This window comes from Hyperolius riggenbachi, chromosome 5, assembly GCF_040937935.1.
Source record: "Hyperolius riggenbachi isolate aHypRig1 chromosome 5, aHypRig1.pri, whole genome shotgun sequence".
Taxonomy (NCBI): Eukaryota; Metazoa; Chordata; class Amphibia; order Anura; family Hyperoliidae; genus Hyperolius; species Hyperolius riggenbachi.
Genome location: NC_090650.1, coordinates 197,946,096 through 197,973,051, shown reverse-complemented (window position 1 = coordinate 197,973,051; position 26,956 = coordinate 197,946,096). Strand labels below are relative to the sequence as shown.

The following is a 26,956-nucleotide window of genomic DNA, read 5'->3' as shown; positions in this document are numbered from 1 at the left end:
CCAGAATCCTGACTCTCATTGGAACCTACAGGAAGCGTTTAGAGGCTGTAATTTCTGCAAAAGAAGGATCTACTAAATATTGATTTCATTTCTTTTTTGTGGTGCCCAATTTTGTGGTGCACCTGCCTAATTTAGTTTAAAGGGGAACTTCAGCCCAAACAAACATACTGTCATTAAGTTACATTAGTTATGTTAATTAGACTAGATAGGAAATATAATCTCTTACCCACCCTGTTTTAAAAGAACAGGCAAATGTTTGTGATTCATGGGGGCTGCCATCTTTGTCATGGGGGCAGCCATCTTTTTGGTTGAAAGGAGGTGACAAGGAGCAGGAGACACAGTTCCAATTGTCTTGTGTCCTGATTACCCCTCCCAGCTGCACACACTAGGCTTCAAATGTCAAATTCAAAATGTAAAAAAAAAAATTTGCACCAAAACAGCAGAACGAGATAAACAACATCAGAAATCCCATCATGCTTTGCACAGCATTAGGGGGGAAAAGCCCGGGCAGTTTTCTTCTGTGCAGCTAAAATTGAGGCTTGGATAAGAGAAACAAAGTTCTGATGCTGTGAAACTGTTAAAGAAACACCAGGCCTTTTCAGTGCTGCTGAGTCGATTTTTAGTCCGGAGGTTCACTTTAAACAAGTATTGCACACTTTCTGTAAATCCAATAAACTTCATTTCAACCAGAACAGTGGCGTACCTAGGGATTTAATTTTTGACACCCGATGCTGATTATTTATTGACACACCCTCCCCCCCCCCCCCCCCCCCCCAGGAAAAGTATGAGTGCATCACACCCTGCTGTAAAAAATGGGTGTGGCCATGACATGTTGTGGGCGGAACTAACTATAGTGTTACTCAAAGACAGTGAGCCTGAGTTTTCTCCCAAAACACAATTAGACAAAGTGACTGTAAAAGTAATTTGCTAGCAGAGAGGGTTAACATTGGATAATGCTTCGCGCAGGGAGTGGGTCACCCAAGCACGATATTAAAGAGAATCTGTATTGTTAAAAATCGCACAAAAGTAAACATACCAGTGCTTTAGGGGACATCTATTACCCTCTGTCACAATTTCGCCGCTCCTCGCCGCATTAAAAGTGGTTAAAAACAGTTTTAAAAAGTTTGTTTATAAACAAACAAAATGGCCACCAAAACAGGAAGTAGGTTGATGTACAGTATGTTCACACATAGAAAATACATTCATACACAAGCAGGCTGTATACACCCTTCCTTTTGAATCTCAAGAGATCATTTGTGTGTTTCTTTCCCCCTGCAGCTATCTTCCACTGAAGTGTCAGGCTGTTTCTTCCTGCAGAGTGCAGACAGCTCTGCCTGTATGCAAGTCCTCAGTATGTGAAAGCCCAGCCAGCTCAGATGAGGATTTATCCAGCTTGTAAAAGATAAGAGAGAAGAGAGAAGCTGCCCTAATCTAAATAATTCACAGGCAGTGTGCAGAGAGGGGCCTGGAAGGGGGAGATGCATCACAGAACCACAACACTGAAGAACTTGGCAGCCTTCCAGACACAGGCTGACAAGAGAGAGATAAGTTGATTTATTACAGAGACAGTGATAGTAGAACGTGCTGCAGTAAGCCAGAACACATTAGAATAGCTTTTGGAACTTGTAGGATGATAAAAAACAGGATGCAATTTTTGTTACGGAGTCTCTTTAAAATATACTGTATACATGTATTCAAAATCTGGCTGAGGGGAGGGGGGCAGGTGTGGCGTAGGTCACCAGGTACATGTATCTAGGTATAGTTGCCCAAATATAGGTAGTATATGTCAGGAACCGGCCGGTGGCACGCCTGCATATACGGTTCCCGACTGCGGGTTTGACCAGATCAAGCAGGGAGCAGCCTTATTCAAGCTAAAACAAGGCTGTGACCCCTCAGAACACTTCTCACTGCCACCACTAGCAACCTGCTAGACCCAATCCTCACTCTGATGTCGAGCTACTCGCACTGGCGTTTTCGTACTGTCAGCTGCGCGCTTTAGGCCAACGTATGACAAACGCCCCACACACACATGCACAATTGCAATCTTACACTGTAGAGAAGCAAAACCACTAACAGTCGGTCCGAACAATACAGTCAGCCACTTCCCACTCTGCTGTCGAGCGCAGAAGTGCCCCGTACACACAATGCAATTACAATCTTATACGGTAGTGTTGCTCAATCATACTATCAGGCATGGACTTATACACAGTTACACTTCAGTCTCTTCTAGGCTATGATCGTTAGCTTAGTACAGCAGAAGTCAAACTTATTAAATAACGATTTAATATTCCAGGAAAAAGGTGGAACAATGCAGAAAATATATACAAAAGATTTACAAAAACAAAGTAAAAAGTTACAAAATAAAAGTTACAAGAATACACAAGACAAGTTAAAAAAATAAAAGGGATATAAAAATGTTACCAGCGTAGGTTAGAACGTGGTTGGCGGGAGAACACAGTTTCCGATTCGATCGGTATCATCCCTAGCTATGTGCTACCTCCAAGAGAAGATGATCTGTGACTGTCCTAGCTGCTGTTTTATAGCAAAATGTGTGCCCCAGGGCCACCCCAATGTCCAGGAATAATCCAATTTCCTGTTTAACGCGTGCAACTTCAAAGCGTTCCTGTGTTAGTGTTTGATCTTTTCAGAGATTTCAAAACACTTCCATAAACCCAATTTCCACAGGTAAAAATTGTATCAAAAGGACTTCAACCCTTCACCCACTTCCAGTAGGCTGTCATATGTAAATTTCAAACATTCCTGTGTTAGCTTCCACTGTCCCCAGACTTGGTAGTCTTGCTTTGTATATTGGGACAATGGGCTGTCTCCAGAGTTCAAAAGCCATGCAGACCAGCCTATTCTTCCTCAAGTGGCTGCTAATTAGCAGTTCCCTGCTACCCCAGGAACACAAAGCAAATGTAGTTTCACAGACAATCACACCTCAGGCAGCAGATTAAAGGTGACGGGCTAGAGGCCTAATGAGCCATTTCCTTGCCCCAAGCTAGCAACCCAAGGCAACAGCTCCCTTCTAGCAGACATACACGTGACACAGGCAGAAAAATGAAAGAATATGTTCCTGTATTATCCTTAACATCATCAGCACCTCAATATATCACCACAGTATATATTGGAGTCGGGAAGGAATTTTTCCCTTTTGGGGCTAATTGGACCATACCTTGTAAGGGTTTTTCCACCTTCCTCTGGAACAACAGGGATATGTGAGGGAGCAGGCTGGAGTTGTACTTTGTACTGGTTGAACTCGATGGACGTATGTCTTTCAACCCAAATAACTATGTAACTATATAGTTGCCCCAGTATAGGTAGTATAGTTGCCCCAGTATAGGTAGTATAGTTGCCCAGTATAGGGAGTATGGTTACCCCAGTATAGGGAGTATAGTTACCCCAGTATAGTTACTGCAGTATAGGTAATATAGTTGCCCCAGTATAGGTAGTATAGTTACCCCAGTATAGGTAGATTGAAGCCTACTGAAGTCTGACTAGATTAGCCACATGCTTGTTTCAGGTTTGTAAATCAGACATGCATGAAAGATCAGCAGGAGGCCAGGCAACTGATATTGTTTAAAATAAACATTGATGCCTCCACATTCCTCTCAGTTCAGGTGTCCTTTAAGAAAAGGCAGATCCCTGGACTGAGCATCCTTCCACTTACCTACAAAAAGTTAGTACTGGTGCATAACAGCACTAGAGCTTAGTCCTAGAAGCACAGCACTTCTGCCATCCTATTACCTGCTCACAACTTCAACAATTCGTGCATGCTCCTCACTGGGGCTCTTCAAAGCTTTCCGTCTTGTAGAGACATTATAAAATAAATCTTCAACCTGAAAGTAGAAGATGTCATTTTGTGAAATCAAAGCAGGATGCTGAGGGGAAAAAAAACTACCAGGTATTATCCACCTTCATAACTGACAGTGTTCTGCCGTTACTAGTGAAAAGAATACATAGAAAAAGGCATATTTTTTTTCCCCTAGCAATGCAGTGATCAAGTGGTTAATAGTTCAGCAGTACCTGACCAGAGCAGGAGAGGAGTGGATGCTCCCTACGAGAAACCAGGCTCTATCATAAACACCTTACTACGACAAAGGATTTTCATATCCCCTCCTGCAATACAAGAAGATTTCCTCACTCGGGCTCCTGAAGAGGTGTGTCTATATGTCTAGTGGTGATCTCTTTTAACTTTTCTTTTGCTAACGTCTTCACTCCACTGTGCATTTAGTTTTACAAGTCAACGGTGAAGTGGCTGAGGGTAGGGAAACGGGTAAGCCCATAACCAGTGTGCAGCACAGGGGTAAAGTACCTAATCTCTCCAGGGGTGCCCTCTCCGGACACATATAATGGGGCCCTCTTTCTGGCTACCTAATATTGTGGACACCCTCTGGCTATTACTGGGGTGCCTCCCCCCCTTCCAGCTAATACGGGGGGTGCGCCGTCTGGCTACCCAATACGGGGGGTGCGCCGTCTGGCTACCCAATACGGGGGGTGCGCCGTCTGGCTACCCAATACGGGGGGTGCGCCGTCTGGCTACCCAATACGGGGGGTGCGCCGTCTGGCTACCCAATACGGGGGGTGCGCCGTCTGGCTACCCAATACGGGGGGTGCGCCGTCTGGCTACCCAATACGGGGGGTGCGCCGTCTGGCTACCCAATACGGGGGGTGCGCCGTCTGGCTACCCAATACGGGGGGTGCGCCGTCTGGCTACCCAATACGGGGGGTGCGCCGTCTGGCTACCCAATACGGGGGGTGCGCCGTCTGGCTACCCAATACGGGGGGTGCGCCGTCTGGCTACCCAATACGGGGGGTGCGCCGTCTGGCTACCCAATACGGGGGGTGCGCCGTCTGGCTACCCAATACGGGGGGGTGCGCCGTCTGGCTACCCAATACGGGGGGGTGCGCCGTCTGGCTACCCAATACGGGGGGGGTGCGCCGTCTGGCTACCCAATACGGGGGGGTGCGCCGTCTGGCTACCCAATACGGGGTGTGCGCCGTCTGGCTACCCAATACGGGGGGGGGGGGGGGGGGGGGGGAGTGCGCCGTCTGGCTACCCAATACGGGGGGGGGGGGGGGGGGGTGCGCCGTCTGGCTACCCAATACGGGGGGGGAGGGGGGTGTGCGCCGTCTGGCTACCCAATATGGGGGGTGCGCCGTCTGGCTACCCAATACTGGGGGTGCGCCGTCTGGCTACCCAATACTGGGGGCGCCCCGTCTGGCTACCCAATACTGGGGGCGCCCCGTCTGGCTACCCAATACTGGGGGCGCCCCGTCTGGCTACCCAATACTGGGGGCGCCCCGTCTGGCTACCCAATACTGGGGGCGCCCCGTCTGGCTACCCAATACTGGGGGCGCCCCGTCTGGCTACCCAATACTGGGGGCGCCCCGTCTGGCTACCCAATACTGGGGGCGCCCCGTCTGGCTACCCAATACTGGGGGCGCCCCGTCTGGCTACCCAATACTGGAGGCGCCCCGTCTGGCTACCCAATACTGGAGGCGCCCCGTCTGGCTACCCAATACTGGGGGTGCCCCGTCTGGCTACCCAATACTGGGGGTGCCCCGTCTGGCTACCCAATACTGGGGGGCTCTTTGACTAATACTCTAATACTGGGGGGTGCTCACTGGCTACCTAATGCTCCTGTCAATCCATCCTCATCTCTGGTCTTTCCTATTTCTGCCTTACAACCCACAGCCTTTTTTTCATCTAGTACACATCTTCTTTTGGCTAGAATGGATTCGTAAACAGGCGAGACAGGGGGAGCCAGAGGCACAGGGGGAGCTGGAGAAACACTGGGGACAAAAGGGGACACAATAATTGCGGAAGAACATACACAAGATAATCATGTAACATGGACGCACTAGGACTAGTAAAAATTAGCATATTTCAACCGACCAATAAAAGAAAAGTGTTAAAAAAAAGTCAACCTTCAAATAATTATGTTCAGTTATGCACTCAATACTTGGTCGGGAATCCTTTTGCAGAAATGACTGCTTCAATGCGGCGTGGCATGGAGGCAAGCAGCCTGTGGCGCTACTCAGGTGTAATGGAGGCCACAGATTTTCGATTGGATTTAGATCTGGACTTTGACTGGGCCATTCTAACACATGGATATGTTTTGTTTTAAACCATTCCATTGTTGCCCTGGCTTTATGTTTAGGGTCATGCTGGAAGGTGAACTTCCGCCCCAGTCTCAAGTCTTTTGCAGACTGTACGAGGTTTTCTTCCAAGATTGCCCTGTATTTGGCTCCATCCACCTTCCCATCAACTCTGACCAGCTTCCCTGTCCCTGCTGAAGAGAAGCACCCCCAGAGCATGCCAGAGCATATACAGGATCTTCTCAAAAAATTAACATATTGTGATAAAGTTCATTATTTAGTGTAATGTACTGATAAACATTAGACTGTCATATTTTAGATTCAAATACACACAACTGAAGTAGTTCAAGCCTTTTATTGTTTTAATATTGATGATTGATGATCTGACTGAGCTGGAGCGGTTTTGCAAAGAAGAATGGGCAAGGATTTCAGTCTCTAGATGTGCAAAGCTGGTAGAGACATACCCTAAAAGACTGGCAGCTGTAATTGCAGAAAAAGGTGGTTCTACAAAGTATGGACTCAAGGGGCTGAATAATTACGCAGGGCTGTGGAGTCGGAGTTGTGGAGTCGGAGTCGTGCAATTTTGGGTGCCTGGAGTCGGAGTCGGAATCGGGAAAAAATGCACCGACTCCGACTCCTAATGAATTTGTAACTGTAATTAAAATAGAAAATATGATAAAATGTTCTATTTCTCAGATAATAGTCATTAAAAATAATGTATATATACAGTATATATACAGTAATAGCTGTGCTTAGTCCACAAAAATGAAATAAACCAATCAAAATTAGTTACTTGTGCTGCTTCAATAAAGCAGTCCCCGTATTTTTAAGGTCAGATTGTGACTGTATATATGATGTGTACACAGGAATCTCTTATATATACTAAATAACATCTATGCTGTAAGAATAAAGCCTGATGTGTAGCTATGTCACTAATAGAGATGGTCAACGAGATGGAAATAATTCTGCATTGATGCTGAGTTATGCAAATGTATGCACTCCCTTTGCTGATGAAATAAAATAATTTGATATGTTATTAAAATTTGGTTTGGTGATTACAAATTAAAGGGTAACTGAGACGGATGAAAAGTAAAGTTTTATACATACCTGGGGCTTCCTCCAGCCCCCTTCAGGCTAATCAGTCCCTCACTGTCCTCCACCACCCAGATCTTCTGCTATGAGTCCTGGTAATTCAGCCAGTCAGCGCTGTCCGGCCGCATGCCGCTCCCACAGCCAGGAACATTCTGCACCTGCGCAATAGTGCTGCACAGGTGTAGTATGCTCCTGGCGGCGGAGTGTGTGCATGCGCACTACACTTGACTGGCTCAAGTACCTGGACTCATAGCAGAAGATCCAGGTGGTGGAGGAGGACAACGAGGGACTGATTATCCTGAAGGCGGCTGGAGGAAGCCCCAGGTATGTATAAAACTTTAATTTCATCTGTCTCAGGTTTACTTTGTTACACAGTAGTACTATACTCTACATATGCACTCCCCACAGAGCTGCAGGGAATCCACTGAGAATGCTGTGCACATTGAACACAGAGGTGTTGTCTGTTTACAATCTCCTCACATTCTTACATGCACCCACACTTGATAGAGGTTCTTTGTTCCGGTTGTACCTTTTACAAGTACTCTTACCAAGGACTAGTTTTAGTCTGAAGGGAATAAATATAGTAGTCTACATATCCTTCTCACTTCAGTTGTCTTGTAAAATTCCTAAGCGTTGGCAGTTAAGAGACGAATTTCATGTTACATACTTTTAATCAACAAAATTGTAATATGCAAATTAGAGGAGTCGGAGTCGTGGAGTCGGAGTCAGTGGAATCCTAAACTGAGGAGTCGGAGTCGGTGGATTTTTGGACCGACTCCACAGCCCTGTAATTACGCACACCCCACTTTGCAGTTTTTTTTTTTAATTAAAAATGTTTGGACTCATGTATGACTTTCATTCCACTTCTCACATGTACACCACTTTGTATTGGTCTTTCACGTGAAATTACAATAAAATTGATTCATGTTTGTGGCAGTAATATGACAAAATGTGGAAAACTTCGGGAGGGCCGAATACTTTTGCAAACACACACTATAATATAATATCATACATACATACATACATACCCTTTTCTTCTTTAATGTTTTTTTAGATTCTGGAGCGTCTTATACGCCAAAAAAATACCGTATATAGCATTGTATCATGCCACCACCACTATATTAATACAGGGAACAAACATTTTTAACCCTTAGACTGCCACCTATTCTTTACAAAAGGTACATGCCAGTGCTAGGTATGTTTGTATTGTTTATTAAATGTCTATCTACATGTACCAAAGTCCAAATTAGTCAGTAACATTGTTATTGAGGAGCAAATAAATTTGAGATGATTGAGAATTAGGCTAATCATCATTAAACAGAATTATACTCATTTTTATAAAAACCTATAGTAAAATGGACCAATCAAAGCCTGCAGTGAAAACATTTCACCGCTCCATATTCAAGCTGCATATACTTAGAATTAGTTGCATATTTCAAGTAAAGTAGAAAGTTGGCAATAAGCCAAAACTTTGTACTACACATTTTTTAAACAGGGAATATGGGGACACAAAAATGCCCATGGGCATCTGCTGCAGGCGGAAGCAGTTTTGTATTAAAAAGTTTTTAGACATCTGTGGCAAATGGATGTGAAAGCACAGAACACCTATAGACATCAGCGGCAATTTTAGGGTTAATAAACTGATTTTAACTGTTATTCTCAAAAGGGAAGAGTGTTCTGTTCACCATATTTTTATGTTTGAAGCAATGCATACCATTATCTGGGTTCCTTGATTGCCAGCACATGGTTTAGGAGCGGACTTGAGTTTTCCATCGGCATAACTAGCTCTGCAAGATGTAGATAAACATTGATCAAAAGAGTTTTAATTGCTATCTCAAACACAGTACTGGAAGGACAAGATATAAAATGTGACATTAGCTTGACCAGCAGATGTTTGTTTTTGATATTGGGACTATAGTTTATAGTATTTTCTAGTAGAGGTGAGCTTGAAATTCGACTTGGCATGCAAATTCCCATGGATTTGAAACATCTTACACTCTTGACAATTAGCTGGCCAGCCTTTGGGTATGCCTGGCTCAGTTTGTAGAAATTTGCATGCCAAGTTGGATTACAAAGCCTCTTGAGCCTAGATGAATGATTTAACCATAAAGTAGACCCGAAGATTAAAAGGCTACGCTGTAAACACGGGCAGCAGAAATTATAATACAGTAGCATAAAGAGGTTACCTTTTCTGCCACAAAAACCAAACCCAGGTTATATTCCACTAACTTCCATGGCAGTTCACTTCCCTTGCAAGGGCTGATATGAGACCATAAAGGTCGGTGAAAAGTGTATTTTGAAGCAGCACAGTAGGTGTGGCCTAAGAGGTACTGTACTTGTGTCTGTGCCACTGAGCCTATCACAGACAAAATAGTGCAGAGGAAAGAAGTGCCAACTATGGTGTTCACAGCACCAGAGCTGAATTATCCACAAGGTACCAAGTCAAATCCCTCAGGCTCCATGGGAACATCCAGTGACAAAGGGGCCCATCCCAGGCCTCAGGGAGACCTGTTGTGTGGATCTGGTCATTTGGGCGCCTGCTCTTGCAGGTGTCTAAAGAGAGATGCCAAATTGGGCACCAAGGCAGTGAGATGGGCATACAGTGCTCCCATTACTAGCTAGCCAATTGAACACCTTGTAAGCCAACATACTGTAGGGTGCAGTTAAACTAGTTGATCGGCTATTAGTAGGCGATCAGCTAGTACTTTCTATAGCCGGCTATTAGTAGAGGATAAGCTACCTAAGTTTCAGTCTTTTTGGCAACAGGGGACTAGTGTTTACCATCAGGACAGAGAATAAGGGTTAGGCATTAGGAGAGGGGGGGGGGGGGGGGGGCGTCGGCGTTAGGCTACTGACATTTCAACTATGGGCTCCACCCTGCCCCCAATAATATGGGCAGCGCCACAATACATATCCCCTGTGGTGGGCACAAGCACACTGAACTGCTGAATGTGGGTGGAGCAGAGGTGGTAACTCACCTTTCCACACTCCAGCGACACATCTATCTCCTTCCGCACCCCAGTGTCTTCTGTCATCATTGTATCCACCGACACATACTGACAATGTAGGCAATTAGAAATGCAGCTTAAGCCATAAAGACAGAGGAGGAAGGTGGATTGTGCTGTTGAAGTTTGGAGAGTTGAGCTACCGCTCCACTCGCTACTCTGTATGGGAGGACACCTCTGACTACTTAATACTTGGGGCTACCAGTGGCTACCTAATACTGGGGAGCACACCTGATTACCTAAAATTGTGGGCTACGTCTGGCTGCCTAATACTTGGGTGCACTTGTTACTAATTTTGGGGGTGTACCTGGTAGAAAATAGCTGAGCATAGGGAAATGCTTCCCCCCCCCCCCTTCAAATCAACAGAAGTGTTGTATTACTTTAAAGCACACATGAACTTATAGGAATATGGATATTTATTTTTGAACAATGCACATTGCCTGGCTATCTTGCTGAGTGCCTCTGTCTCTAATACTTTTAGCCATAGACCCAGAACAAGTATGCAGAAAAGGTGCTCTGACTGATGTCTAACTGGATTAGCCACATGCTTGTTTCAGGTGTGCAATTCGGACACTACTGCATCCAAAGATATCAGGACAGACAGGCAACTGGTATGGTTTAAAAGGAAATAAATATGGCAGCCATTATATCCCTCTCAGTTCAAGTGTACTTTAATGTAAAATGTTCAGCCTTATTTCTTCTATCCTATAAGTTTCTATACCTGTTCTAATGTGGACTGGATTACTGCAGCCTTTCCTAGTTGCACTGTCTCTGTAATAGATCTAATCTTCTTTCCTTTGTCAAGATTTAGTAAAGGACTACCTCTGTTGTAATGAATACAAGTTATGCACGCGCCCCCCCCCCTCCCCCCCCCTCTCCCGCAGTCTGTGTGCTTTGTTCACTCGTCACTCTCTGCTCTCAGTTTCAGCTTGTGCAGTTTGTGAGGCTGATGGGGGAAGGGAGCTGCCTGTCATTCTCACTTCCCCACGGAGGAAGATGCTGCACAGGTAGCTAGCATGAGCCACACCCTGCAATTTTCACTTTATCTCAAAATCACACTGATCTGGCCTACTTGATTGGTGGGTGATAATTTCTTACCTGAAAGCACATTTGCCATCTGCTGTCTTTGTGGTTATGGTAACATGTGCCACATGACTGATACTCGCCAATGCCTGTTAATAAAAGTAAGAGCTATATAAGTGATACGTTGAATGATACAGTTGGGCTTTACAAGTAGTTCATGTCTAAAAGGTTACAGCGATTGAACCTTCATTTACTACATGCAATATAAATCTGATAGGAGCAAAGTACTTCCCAAAAAGATTTTGACTTCAACATTTTCTCACAGTGGCTATCTTTAAAGGGCAACTCATGTGAGAGTGATATGGAGGCTGCCATTTTTCTTTCCTTTTAAGCAATACCAGTTGCCTGGCAGCTCTGCTGGTCTATTTGGCTGCAGAAGTGTATAAACAACAGAAACAAGCATGCAGCTAATCTTGTCAGAAACACCTGATCTGCTGCACGCTTGTTCAGGGTCTATTGCTGAAAGTATTGGAGGTAGAGGGTCAGCAGGACAGGCAGGCAACTGGTATTGCTTAAAAGGAAATGAGTATGGCAGCCTCCACATACATCTCGCTTCAGCTGTCCTTTAAACACTCTACCTGTGAAATAAGCTGCAGAACAAGCAGTTATACTGTGCATCTCAAGTGGGTGCATGTTTATAGGTCCTTAATGTTACTTATGTGGAAGTGTAGGGCCCAGCAAGTGCATACAAAAAAACAGTAACCCTGATGTTGGGGCAAAAGAATGCAGGCTCTCACAGCAAGGATCATGGAAGAGGGGCTGCAAGATAAGCCTTGCACAACATGCTAGATGGTTCTCTGCCAAGAATCTAGCATGTGTACAGCAGCACCCAATCACATCCGATGTGCTGGAAAAAGCTGAGTGCAGGCCAAGCCATATTGTTCTCCCTCTCACCCCTCCAGGACAAGAGAGGCTCAGGCCTCTGGGAGCAATGTAGAAAGGGGCGTATAGCTCACTCAGCTATCATTCCCCTAGTGTGTTTGAAGCAGACATAAATAAGAAATGGGAATACAAGGCAGTGACTGCAAGCCAGATAACTAGAGATTAAGGTGTGGCGTGTGTATGTGCAGTTACCAATGAGACGGGAGGCCTAGGAAGAAGATGGGCTGCGTGTAGATCCCGGAGAGGTGCGTTAACTTCACCCCTCTGCGGCGGGGATGATTTTAGTTTTCAGGCGCCGTAGGATTCGTCAGATAAGATTGCAGAAATGAAGGGGTATGCTTAGAATCTTCGAATCCCGAACAGTCATTAACATTCAGGGATCCGTCAGATTTGAATTGTGGAAATGTAGGTGTAGGATTATAATCTTTCAAAACCCAAATCTTTGTAAATATTCAGGGATGGATTTGTCATCCCATCTCTAGTTTACTTCATTATGAGAATGAAGTAACACAGTAGAATGACTCCACAAGTAGAACGTTATAAAGCATTGGTGCCTTGAGCATTGCACATAGCATGCGATAAATGCAACGTGGTGCAGGCAGTTAATGTGCAGAAACATTTACAGAGTATTGCATCATAATAGGACATTACAGCCTTACACAAGCATCTATACATCTGTTTGTTTATGCTTACTTCACCACGGAAGCCATAAGTAGAAATTGTTGACAAATCTTCAAATGACTGCAGTTTACTAGTAGTAAATCTTTCACAAACTATTTCCAGATCTTCTTTCTGTAACAAATATATCTTATCAAATTGTAGCTCATTTTAGTGGAAGACAAAGATCTACATTTCATGCATAATGTACGAGAACAGGCATTTTGATTCTCTGGCCCACTAAAGGTCTACTGCCAGCTAAAGGACTCCATAAAGTCTACCTCAATTGGGAAATACATAAAAAATATATATAAAGAGCTGCAACCAGAACCCTGCTGCATGGAATCAAGTCAATTCACCACTGGCTCAAAAGATCTGTCCATAGTTTCAAATATATAAATACATTGACCCCTTTTTGTTACACTAATAAGAGGTGCAGTCTAGACTCCTCAATGAGTAACGCGCAGGACTACAGTGCAACATGAAAGTAATAGGAGCCAACAATGAGACAGAAATACACCTACTGATATCAACTTTCTTTTACCAGCGAGTAGAAATGCTAATACAGTATAATATAATAAGTTCTGATATAGTAAACTACCTCTCCAGGTCCTGGCCAATCTCCATTATAAGTCTATGAGAGCAAAGCCTGGTATAGTAAGTTGTGATATAATAATACTTCTGTTATAGTAAACCTGTTTTTTTGGCCCCTACCTGACTGGATATAGTAAACAGTAAGCGGCACATGCGTCATGTCAGTGTGAAACCTATGGTCCGCTGGTTGTAGGTGAATTGATGCCTGATAACATTTGTAATACAAGAAGAATGGCACTTGCGCTGGATATAAAGTACTGTACAAATTAGCAGCCTGCGGAAAATGAGGAATAATGTGAACATAAACAAAAGAGGATGCAGGGTTACCACTTCCAGTTAGCAATCACCTATAGAAGTATCTTCATAGTCCTCCCACAGTATTGTACACACTTCCGGGTAGGTCCTGGTAGCGTGTAAAGCACAGTTCTTGCTACTTTTACTTGTTGTGCAGATCAGAGCGGGCCTACTCACAGCAAAACTAAGGAGAGCAGAGAGTAGAGGGCTACGTCCTGCCCGCTGAGGTATCAGAGCCACTTGCATTAAAGATGCGAGTGACTTATGATTGGCTGCATTTTGAAGAGAGGCTTCATGATCAATTCAAGTGTGAGCAGAAAGTTTTGCAAGACACATGCTGCAAGTCCTGCCCAAGGAGGTATAGGAGCTGCTCACAGGAAGCGAGTAGCTGCCTCTATTCAGTGACGGCTGCAATGTTTTAGGAGCCCTGATTACTGTACTGGTGATTTGTCCAGCCTGGCTATGCAGTCCTAACACTGGGAATACACAGGTCAATTTTGCCGATCAATTTTCCAGCTCAATCATTTCGCCACTCGATTCCGCAGTCAATTCTCTTATCTTCCGCTCGTTTTTCTTATCTTTTTCCATTCACTTCAATCTGGAATCGAGCGGCGAAACGATCGGGCGGGAGATCTGACATGTCGGAAATTATCTAATCGAGCCGTGTATTCCCAGCATAAGGTATACTTAACCTTATAGTCCACTAAATGTGCAAGTGCTTGCACTGTACCTCCAATAGGAGTACAGATTTGCTCCTCTGCAGCAGTACCAGGGCATGCTGGGCCATTTCTAGGACAATTTCTGATATAGTAAACCACTTTTCCTGGTCCCTCGGAGTTTACTATAACAAGATTATACTGTATAATGGAGGCGCCAATTTTCTCAACATGCAACTACACTGGGAGGAGAATGACCTCCTCCTGCAGTGAATTCTGGAATGCAGCAGGGCTGTGGAGGCGGTACAAATATCATCCGACTCTTGCCATCTTCAGGACAGCCATCTGTTGATTTTACATTGCCAACACATCTCTTTTCAACTTTGTTTCCATAGATATAGGTCCCTGTAGGAAAACTGTGAGGTAAAGCCATTGGAAGATGCAGGATTAAGCAGAGTAGTTTTCAGTGGCAAAAATTGGACACTGACAGTTTTACCTGAGCGAAATCATATTTGACAATTTAGGAATGTACAGTCAGGTTGCATGGCTCCCAGTCAAGCAGTATGTTCTGGTCTATGAAAATGGGAGGATGAGACAGAGGCACCATACTTCAGGGGCACCAATATTGTTAACAATGCTAGATGGTCGTTCATCATCCATTGTGGCTGAAATCACAACTGCACAGACTGGAGATTTCCATAAGAATATAAAAAGGAAACTTTATAAGGGAGGGTGGTGGCTACTAGGCATGGAGTTTGTCCCGAGACTTGGTCCCAGTGTTTAATTTCGTAACACTTTGCATTTGCAGTCCCAAGACTTCAAGGAGGGATAGAAAGTATCCAATGGATATTGTGGCACTTGTAGAATGGATGCTCAGGTGGAATAATCTGGTAATGCTTCCGCTCAATGCTCTCAGACCACCCACGTATGCCAGCAGTAAATCTCTGCACCTCTATCAGAGCCGCTGGGCTCCGATATCATCTGGGGTGGTCCCCATCACTCTCTCTTTCTTCCTTCCTGGTGCAACACTGAAGGGGTGGGCCGGTCACTCATTAGGATGAGAGAGGGAGAATATTGTGCAGACTGTACCCAGAGTGGACTACATGCAACCACACTGATACAGTAAAATATATTATTTAATAGCATATTAACATGATAATTCCCATCCTCGGGTCCTAAGAGAATTGAGTTCAGTTATAGCTAAGCCCCTTTATGTTATCTTTTGTGACTCTCTTGCAACTAGCAGAGTCCCAGTGGATTGGCGTACAGCCCACGGTTTCCCATTATTCAAGAAGGGCAAAAAATCTGATCCAGGAAATTATAGACCTGTAAGCTTAACATCAGTTGTATGCAAACTATTTGAGGGGTTACTAAGAGATACTATACATGACTTCATAGTAGAAAATAATCTTATTTCTCAGCATCAACATGGGTTTACTAAAGACAGGTCCTGTTTGACTAACATGCTCAGCTTTTATGGAGGTAGTGAATGCTAATATGGATATTGGGAATGCTGTAGATGTGATATACTTGGACTTTGCAAAGGCCTTCGACACTGTTCCCCACAGAAGTCTGGTGCAAAAGTTGAGGATGCAAGGACTGGGGAAGAGTTTGTGTGCATGGATAGGGAACTGGCTAATGGACAGAAAACAAAGAGTTGTGGTCAATGGATCGTACTCAAAATGGGAGACTGTTAGCAGTGAGGTCCCACAAGGGTCTGTACTGGGTCCAGTGCTCTTTAATTTATTTATTAATGACCTAGTAGATGCAGTAGTGAGTAATGTTGCTATTTTTGCAGATGATACAAAATTGTGCAGAATCATCAACTCTCAGGAAGATAGTGTCATATTGCAACAGGATCTGGATAGGATGGCTATATGGGCACATACATGGCAGATGAAATTCAATGTTGACAAATGTAAAGTCATGCATTTTGGTCGTACCAATGGTCTAGCACCATACAAAATAAATGGGATACAGTTGGGAACATCAAACTTGGAGAAGGACTTAGGAGTACTCATCGACAACAGGTTAAATAATCGTACTCAATGCCAAGCCGCTGCAGCTAAAGCGAACAAAATTTTGGGATGCATTAAAAGGGAAAATAAAAACTCAAGATGCTAGCATAATATTGCCCCTGTTTAACTCTCTAGTAAGGTCACATCTGGAATATGGAATTCAGTTCTGGGCACCACATTACAAAAAAGATATTGCAGATTTAGAGCAGGTGCAGAGACGAGCAACAAAATTGATACGTGGGATGGAAGGTCTCGCTTACCAAGAAAGGTTAGATAAACTGGGTTTATTTAGTCTAGAGAAAAGACGCCTTAGAGGAGATCTAATTAACATGTATAAATACATCAGAGGGCAATATAATAGCTTGGCGGATGAGCTTTTTGTCCCTAGGCCTTCTCAAAGGACTAGAGGACATGAGCTGTGCATGGAGGAAAAACGTTTTAGCCATTTATTTAGGAAAGGGTTCTTTACAGTAAGAGTGATTAAAGGGACTCCGAGCTCACGAAAAAAAGAAAAGTTGTACTCACCAGGGGCTTTCTCCAGCCCAGTGCTGGTCGGGAGGTCCCACGCCGCCGTCCTGGCTCCTCTCCTTCTCCCCGCTCCGGTATAGCTGACAGGCCGCAGCCCGGGCGACACTCGGTGGAGTGTCGGGCTGCAGCTTCCGCGTATGACGCGGATTACTCGCGCATGCGCAGTACTTTCACGCCGGCCGCCGTGATGACGCGTGGCGGCCGGCGTGTGACGTAATCCGCGTCATACGCGGAAGCTGCAGCCCGACACTCCACCGAGTGTCGCCCGGGCTGCGGCCTGTCAGCTATACCGGAGCGGGGAGAAGGAGAGGAGCCAGGACGCCGGCGTGGGACCTCCCGACCAGCACTGGGCTGGAGAAAGCCCCTGGTGAGTACAACTTTTCTTTTTTTCGTGAGCTCGGAGTCCCTTTAAGATGTGGAATGCATTGCCACAGGAAGTCGTTATGGCAAACTCTATACCTGCATTTAAAGGGGGTTTAGATACTTTCCTTACGTTGAAAGACATCCATGGCTACAATTACTAGGTTATGCCTAATGTTGATCCAGGGATTTTATCTGATTGCCATCTGGAGTCAGGAAGGAATTTTTCCCTTTTGGGGCTAATTGGACCATGCCTTGTGGGGGTTTTTTCGCCTTCCTCTGGATCAACGGGGGTATGTGGGGGACGGGCTGGAGTTGTACTTTGTACTGGTTGAACTCGATGGACGTATGTCTTTCAACCAAAATAACTATGTAAATATGTAACACAGGGAATTTGCACACAACCGTTCCTTAAATACATATGCGCTGATCCACCTTTGCACAATCTTAAATACATATGGATTACAATACTCCTCCTACATTACTTTACTCTTCTGCAGGTTGGCCTACCTGTCTTTAAGTGGCAGTGCTAGTCAATTGCACAGTGCATTTAAAACACAACATACTGTACTACAGATAAAAGTTAACTGATTAAATTGTATTTACAATTGCCCTGCATTAAAAGACATATTACTCATTCCTTAAACAATTAAGTTTACACCATTCGGCTGCATCATATTCAGGTTATGGATCCTGTGTTTCACACTGGGAGAGCAGTCTAAAGACATTCTGCCATCTCCAGTCTTTCAATACCAAATATCTGGATCCCTTTAAAGTCACTGTTCTGAAACAATTTACATTTTTACTTGATTTTTTTATTATTGTAAATGTTTTCACCTATGCATTTAAGCATTCTGCTCGTGGGATCCACATATTGCAGGCCACATGGGCAGACCAGAACACAGACCACATTTGTCCACTGGCAAGTTATAAACTGGTCAATTTCAGAATTACATCTATATGATTTTGCAATGTCTTTTTTGGATAGTACTCCCAAATTTTGCAACCTCTAGGTTTCGTGCACAGAAAAAGCCCTTTCAAATTGGGGGACACCTTTTAACCTATTGTATTGTATTCTATATAGCTTGAGAACAGTACTAGCTAAATTCTTTGGTTTACGCTATATACCTGAAAATGTATACTTACCTAACGGTAATTTTCCTTTCCTGTTGAATCTTCATGGCAGCATACTACGGGTTAGCTCCGCCCCTAACCCTGCCAGGACCAGTCATTATAAATTTTAACCCCACCCATCAGTAACTGCTTTTGTTTCTAGTTCTACTTACAATTAGTCAATATATCTTAGGGTGGGTCCTCCGTTTGCTGCCATGAAGATTCAACAGGAAAAGTAAATTACCGGTAAGTATAAATTTTCTGGTTTCCTGTAGAATTCATCTCTATCTCTTTATTTTGTTTTGAGTTTCACAAATAGAGAAAATATATGAAATACACAGAACAGAAAGTTCAAACAACCAACTTGCTAGGCTTTTCCTCCTGCATCTTGTGCTGAAGCTAACACCACTTTCCCAAAACAGACCGTGGAGGATGCTCCCGGGTCCACCTTGTAGCGATTTATAAAAGTGTTGGCTGAGGACCAGTTTGCTGCTCTGCATATCGTGTCCGAGGAGACACCCGCAAAGGCTGCCCAAGATGTAGATATTGCCCTTGTGGAGTGTGCGGTTATATTCGTTGGGGGCTGAGCCTCTGCACTCCTGCATGCAGCCCTATTTGCCCTTACTATCCATGATGAGATAGTCCTTGTTGCTGCCGGTTGTCCTTTACGGTATCCTACCAGCAATACAAACAGTCTTTCCGATTTACGAATTTCTCTCGTTCTGTCTAGGTATTCCTTTAAAAGTGTAGGTATATTCAAAGCATCAGATATTGGTGCAGTTTGATCTTTAAATACTGGTAAGTTTATTTCCTGGTTATAGTGAAAGTGGTCGCAACTTTTGGGATAAATTGCATATTGGGTTTCAAAGTCACCCTTTCAGGGAAGAACTGCAGATGCTCTGGATCACATATAAGAGCCTGTAACAATTACAGTCCTGAGTCGGTTCAAAAGGTGATCTGGCCAGCCCTTGAAGTACTAACGGTAAATCCCATTGTGGATAATAATTGCGTATAGGTGGTATCAGCTTTGTTACTGCTCTTAAAAATTGTACTACCAAGGGGTGTACTGCCCATCTCTTGTCCGTTAGAGTGGATATAGCAGAGATTTGACTCTTTATAGTTCTCAGCCCGAGGACCATATCCAGGCCCTTTTGAAGGAACTCCAGTACATGCGATACTGGCAGATCCATTGGATTGATATTGCCGTGTGACATAAAAGCGGTATATTTGTCCCAGACCTTGTGATACGTTCTATTTGTAGAGATCTTTCTTGCCTTTAGTATAGTCTCAGTTACAGCTGTTGAGCATCCTATCTGCGATAGTTTTGTCCTCTCAATTTGCATGTTGTCAAACCGAGTATCTTGGGGTCTGGATGTAGTATCTGTCCTTGCGTCAACAAGTCCCTGGGACATGGTAACTTGAATGGAGGTTCCACCAGAAGTTCCTGCAGGAGTGGAAACCATGGCCTGCGAGGCCACCATGGAACCACTACTATTATCGTTAAACTCTCTCGTTGGATGCGTCTCAGTAGGTGAAAAATGAGGTGTTGGGGGGGGGGGGGGGGACACGCTAACTTGCATCCCCATGGTGCCGTTAGTGCACCCCACTGTTGTGCTTGTTCGCAACGGGATCTGGTTATAAATCTCGCACATTTCGAGTTCTGCGGGGTTGGCATCAGGTCCATCTGTGGTTCGCCCCATCTGAGACAGATTTCCTTGAAGATTACTGGGTTGAGCGACCATTCGTTGTGGTCTATCCAACCTCGACTCAGTGTATCTGCTATAATGTAGTCCCTGGAATATGTATGGCTGATAACAGTATAAGATTCTCCTGAACTCAGTTCATAAATCGGTGCTACTTCCCTTAGAAGTGTTGCACTGTGGGTGCCCCCCTGATTTTGTACATAAGCGACGGCTGTTGTATTGTCCATCCTCAGGAAACTGAGCCTCCCCTGCATGTGTCCTCATAATGTCTCAGAGCTTTCCAAGCTGCCCGAATTTCCAGGATGTTGGTGGGTACCCCCTTGTACAGATGCTTCCCATCTGCCCTGGGTGTAACTGTGATTTAGATAAGCACCCCATCCCCAAAGACTTGCGTCGGTCGTAATGCATATTGGTGTCTGTTCCTGTAACCTGTGATGTCTTTGCATATTGTGAACATTCTGCCACCATCATCGTTCTTCCTTCATGCAAGGGAGAGTTCGTATGGTCTGATCGTAGCTCTTCCCTCTCCACTGGTTCAGGAACACTCTGGGATATTCTCATGTTCCATCTGGTCCACTTGACCATGGGGATAGCTGCCACCAGCCACTTGCGGACATAACTGTTGTAAGTTCTGCCTCTGACATCTTTTGAACTGTTGAGTGGATTCTCTCCCTCGGTAACCTGATTGCATTGTCCATTGTGCTGATCTCTGCTCCTAGGAAAATCAGGGTTGGAGTAGGGGGTTAACTTGCTCCCTTTCCAGTTTATCAACCACCTAAAAGGATTGTAGGGTTTCAAGCAGAATTGTTCTGTGCTGCATTAAGTGAATTTACGGAAATCTAAGTGAATTGACGGAATGATGGTCTGTAGTGACTCCATCTTGAATCTGCTCTGTAATATGTGATTGTTCAATATTCTGAGATCTAAGACTGGACGAAATTCGCCCGTCTTCTTTGTGACAAAGAATAATGGGGAGTACATTCCCCTGTATCTTTCGCTGTGGGGAACATGTATAATGGCTCTCTTTTGTAACAACTCTTGTACATACGTCTGCAGAATGTGTAGTTGGTTTAAAGATGTTGGGATTTTTGTCGCAACAAACGAATCGTCTGGAGGTTTGGTCTTTGAAAATTCAAGAATGTCCCTTTCGTATGGTATCTGTTACCCACTGGTTGTCGAATTTCTCCACCCACAGTTGAACATAATCCGCCAACCTGCCTCCTACTGTCTCTCTGTGGGTAGACGAATTCTCAGAAGGATTTTTGATCCTGATTGTTGGGAGTAGTGCGCTGCTTATTATATTTGGACAAAAGTTGACTGCGTTCCTTGCCACCTGCCTCAAAAATGACCTAACTCCCGTGACTCTAGAGATAGCTGTGTCTAGCTTGCTTCCGAACAGATTTTGGCCGTCAAAGGGAATTTTGCACCACGTGACCCGCAAGTTGGGGTCCGCCGACCAGGGCTTCAACCACATCGCACGTTTAGCCATTATAGAGTGAAGCATAGCGCGACTGGAGCATCTTAAGACGTCGAACGCAGCTTCGCCAATAAAGTCAGAAGCAAGTCTAAATTCCTCTAGAGCCGACAGGATAGTCTTGGTATCAACTCCTGCCTGGACGGCTCCCTTTAGATTTTCCACCCAAGTTCTGATGGCTTTGGCAACAGAAGTAAGAGCTATGGCCGGTCTACAGGCATTACCCATGGCAATATAAGCTCGTCTTAAATCTTGATCCATTCTTCTATCTAAGGGATCCCTAAAGGATACGGAATCTTCAGACGCAAGTATGACATGACGTGCCAGTCTAGTTACAGATGCATCTACAATGGGCACTGTGTCCAGCTTTTTAGTTAACTCCACTTCCACAAGATACAGTTTGCCCAGTCTATTGGCCAATGGTGGCTTCTTCTCCACCTTAGACCACTCTTCCTGAAATATACCATTAACCTCTTCCATAACAGGAAAGGATAATACTCTCTTTTTAGATGAGGATAATAGGTCTTGGATTTAGTAGGGGGCTCCTCAGGCTCTTCCCACTCTAAGGCTTCGCGGACTGATTTTACAAAAGGAGGCACAAGTGCAAAGTCAAATCCTACAGCAATATCATCAAAAGTATCCACGTCGTCCTCTGCAGAAACAGTTCCTGCCTCTTTAAGATCATTAGGGGCACCCGCAGGCATGGCAGCTTGCTCTTTAAGTGCTTGCTGGACTATGTCCTTAATTAAAGGTTGGAAGATCCTGCTCTTGCGAACATTCTTCCACCGGGAAAGAGAAGAAACATGTTGAACAAACAAGCTTGCCCGGTGTAATGTCTGATTGTGCTGCCCGGAAGCTTCCTTCCACAATGAGTAGCACGCATGCTCAGTGTGAAGTTAATGATGCTGCTGGAGATAAAATACTAAATATCTCCGCTCCCACACTCTTTTCAGGGTAGGGAGGGACCCCCAGAACGACCTCTATGCCAAATTGCAGCCCCCGAGCCCCGCTGGTTCAGGAGATGGATAACAGAAGCCTATCTCGGGAACCAGTGGGGCTCAGGGGCTGCAATTTGGCATAGAGGTCGTTCTGGGGGTTTCCTTCCTACCCTGAAAATTTGGGGAGTGTAGGATGTGTGGAAGTGAAGATATTTAGTATTTTACCACCAGCAGCATAATTAAATAGGAAATGTGGCCGCACAGTCTCCTATTGCGCATGCAGGGCAGCGCAAATCAACAGGCAGCGTAATCAGACACAACACCGGCATTGATTTACTACCACATGCCCAACATCGACTTGCTTGAGACTGTTTATGGGATCTTTTTCTATCCTGAGACCTCTGTGAGGTTCTAGAAGAAGAGTATCAAGTGGCAGAGAATGGGGTTCCGGGCTGGGGTTCAGGGCTGAAAAACACACATGATTTTATTCAAAGTGTGAATACCCTCTTTCTCCCCCCCCCAAAATAATAATAATTTGCAAAGTGTCACGCTGCCTTACCAATCATTTTGTGGCTGATCTGTTTCTGAGGCAGATGCATCCATGATTTACACAGATTACTGCAAAACAATAGTAATGAGAAGAATTTTTCCTCAAATCTATATTTAACATACATTGGAAACATTGTTAGCAAACAGCATGTCAGGAGGGGAGTACCTGTAGAGCGCTGCAGAAGATATCAGGAGACAGGCTTAACATGCACCATCAATCCTATCAAAAATACAAATAATCCTATTAGGATCCTAAATAATGCACCTGCAGGCTGACAAACAAAATCAATCTGCTGGCCCGAATGAAAAATAAATCCATCTCACCACTCCTAGGATCACCGCGCATATGCCGGCTCCTGGATTCCCTCGAGTGCGACTATATGCGGTGAGGTCGGCGCCCTACATCACTTTCTGTTGACCCGGAAGTAGTTGGCTGGAGCGCACCGAAGCCAGAAGCTACCGTCTAGTAGGAGGAACAGGTGGAACGCACTCCCACGGGGCACTTCCAACACAGCTATCCATCTTATTCGGGCCTAGTGTACATGCGCGCCGCTTTACAGCGCTATACACCATGCACCTCCCCAAAAAGATCAGCCAGAAAACCGGGGGCGACTTTTCCCGACCTGAATGCACTTTTAGTAGCTATGACCAGGGCATCGCAGCAGAGGGAGACATCCGTGCGGAGGGCTGCAGAAGCACAGCAGGCAGGCAGAAAGAAAAGCCGCAGACTCGACTAGTCCTGGCGTAGGACGGAAAAAAAAAAAACAACGCAGTGACTGATGGGTGGAGTTAAAATTTATAATGACTGGTCCTAGCAGGGTTAGGGGCGGAGCTAACCCGTAGTATGCTGCCATTAATTCTACAGGAAATTGTTGGTTTCTTTAGTAGACGTTGTCCCAGTATGGGCTCTTTTTTTCAATCAGTTCCCAGTTCTTATGCATGATTCTGTCCACTTGCACATGCACAGGATGCTCCCGGCGGCGGAAGCGTGATCTAGTACATGCGTGGTCAGGGCCAGGCAGACACAGTGGCCATCTACTTGGCTGAGTTGCCGAGTTGATTCCCCCTGCGGGGGACTGGAGTATCATTCAATGATGGCGTGGGCAGCTGCAGGGGGCTGGTAGAAGCCCCAGGTTAACGGTCAGTTTAGGTTTCCTTTAAAGAGGAGCGGTTACGCACAATTTCTCCAAAAAAAACAAAACACACATATACAAGTAGATAAATATTTGCTGTACTTACACAACTTATGCATTGCACTGCCCATGTTTTGCTTTGCAGTGAATTATATATAGTAAATAGAGATTTTTATTCCTGAAAAGGTTCCATTTTAGAATGACTGTGTCTGAAGCCAATCGTGATGTAATTTCCTCCCTTACTGTTTGCCCTCCTCCTTTTGATTTAGTATGCATTAGCACTCCCTCTTCCCAGCCCTCAGACACTCCCACCTGCTGTTCAGTAGTAGAGTGAAGTAGCCAGTCTGTCTGCATGAAGTGCTAAACCACACTTGCTCACAGTCACCCATTATTAATGCTGCACTACCAATCCTAGTAGTTACCGTTGTAAGCTAAGCTAAAATATATGTTCTGCTGCCAGCCAGCCTTCAGTTAGGAAACTTTAGCAGCAGATAAAGAAGGCTGATGCAGCTGGTATTCCTCTACCTCCTCCTACTGAAAGCAGTGTCCCACTTCACTATCCATGAGGAATGTGAGCCTAGAGTCTCCCCTCCTCCCGCACATCACCTCTGCTCCTGAAACTATCAGAGCCAGGGGCGTAACTAGAAGTCCCCGGGCCCCCCTGCAAGAATTGGAGCACGCCCCCCTAGGGCCAGCTCATGGCAGTTTTAGGGGGGCAGGAGGGGTCGCAGCATGAGGAGAGAGCTTGGTAGCAGGTCGGTGGGGACGCCCCCCCCCCCCCCCTCACCTCGGGCTCTCCCCTCTGCGCTCCCCTCCTGCATCTACTTAAGTGATAGCAGCGGCAGCAGCTATAATTACCTCCATTCACCACCGGAGGTCGCCGATCTGCAAGGGCTTCACATTACTTTCACATTAACAGGAAGTAATGTGAAGCCCTTGCAGAACAGTAACCTCCGTGGTGAATGGAGGTAATTATAGCTGCCACCGCCGCTGCTGCTAACACTTACGTAGATGCAGGAGGGGAGCGCAGAGGGGAGAGCCTGAGGTGAGGGGGGGGGACCTGCTACCAAGCTCTCCCCTCATGCTGCGACCCCTCCTGCCCCCCTAAAACGGCCATGAGCGCCCCCCCCCCCCCCCCCCCCCGCGGGGGCAGGGGCTGCTTCCCCTATCGTTACGCCAGTGGTCAGAGCCTCTGCGCACTGACAGATCCTCCCGGACAGAATGCAGAGGAGCTGGACACGGTCTGCCGCCTTAGGAGGAGGAGAGGAGAGCGCTGAAGGTTTCTGTCCGCCCTGTGTTTTTTTTTTTCCCCCTTAATTGCCGAGCAGTGCGGACTCATCTGTAGTGACTCCCTCATTCCAGCATAGTGCATGTGAGGCTGCTGTCATCAGAAATCCAGGAACCACGTAGTTGCTGGCAGCTGCAGCTTCACAGACACATACACAATGCAGGAGGAGGGAGCCGCTGCAGATGAGCCACACTGCTGGTATATGAAGTCCATCTCTCCGTGCACTTACACACTACCTAGATACCTAGCCTTACCACCAGCAGCAAGGGTCTGGAGCAATCCGCTAGCCATCTTTACCCCACTCTGCAGAGCCCCTCATGCAAGCAGACAGCTACAATAAATGTATGAGGGAGGTCTGTATTGCCGATCAGAGAGGAACAGAGGCGTGGGTATGGAAAACTTGAGGGCCAGAGGAAGCAGCCAATCAGGTTGCACTACTGCATAAGGGGAGGAATATTAAATGAAGGGGAGGAACACGGAGTAGCAGAGAAAAAACACGGCGTAGCAGAGAAAAAAAAACAAACAAAGCCACCCAGCATACACTAGCTCTGCGTACTAGTTAGGAGCTGGGAGCCAGAGGATTTATAAATCATATTCATTTAAAAGTGAGAATGATTGTTCACTATGCCAATGCCCTTTTAGCATCTTTTTAGGCTGCATTAAAGAGGGATATCCAGAACTATTTTTTAAATTCATGCCTAACAGTTACTCTTTAAGAGAAAGAAAAAACCCTTAGTGGTTAACTGCTTAATAAAAAATGGTTAAATGGAGTACCAAGAAATGGTTTGTGAATGCTGGCAGGGGGATAAGAACACTGCCTTTATAAACACATTTTCACAATCAGCAGAGCTGTGATTAAATAATCCAATAGTCTGCGACACCATTTTACCCAGAATCTGGAAAAGAAGCAAATGTTAGCATACCCTTATTCCACAGCCGTTGTCCTGAATCTGAATTAATTTCATCCCGCCATCTTTAACAGTTACTTGGATACTTGTTGATTTAGCATCTAAACTAAAGGGAAAAAAAAGGAACAGATCAGAAAAGTAATTTGATGTAATAGATATTTCCACTGTAACATCTGGCCAATAACAAACAAAAACATAATAAATAAACAGGCCAGAAACATCCAGGTAAGCAAAAGCCTTTATCCTTTGTATTTCTATCTGAGCCTTGACTGGCCTTTTCTACAGCCAGCAATGCTGGGATCTAGAGATGGAACAGGTTGGATTTCCACTGCCCAATTGTAACGGTATTACCCAGCAGCAGTATGCCCATTCAGGGGCGTAGCAATAAAGGGTTGCAGAGGTAGCCACCGCATCAGGGCCCTTGGGCCTGAGGGGCCCCGAAGGGCCCTCCCTCAACTACAGTATTAGCTCTCTATTGGTCCTGTGCTCATTATAATCACTTCTATAGATACTTTGAAAAGTGGTAATTATTAACAAACTGTTCCCCATCCCCTTCTTGCACCTCTGACACTGTAGTTG

The 26,956-nt window shown here is 45.2% G+C and overlaps 1 protein-coding gene across 1 annotated transcript in view; it reads right to left on the bottom strand.

The window, feature by feature from the left end:
- The window catches only part of MLH1 (mutL homolog 1), a 199,908-nt gene that overhangs the window by 170,124 nt on the left and 2,828 nt on the right, over positions 1-26,956 (bottom strand). Inside the window, exons 2-6 of the mRNA XM_068236537.1 lie at positions 26,393-26,483; positions 12,858-12,956; positions 11,298-11,371; positions 8,909-8,981; positions 3,748-3,839 (exon numbers count right to left, since the gene is read on the bottom strand). Coding sequence (XP_068092638.1) covers positions 3,748-3,839; positions 8,909-8,981; positions 11,298-11,371; positions 12,858-12,956; positions 26,393-26,483 — 429 coding nt within the window. The remainder of the gene's footprint in view (positions 1-3,747; positions 3,840-8,908; positions 8,982-11,297; positions 11,372-12,857; positions 12,957-26,392; positions 26,484-26,956) is intronic.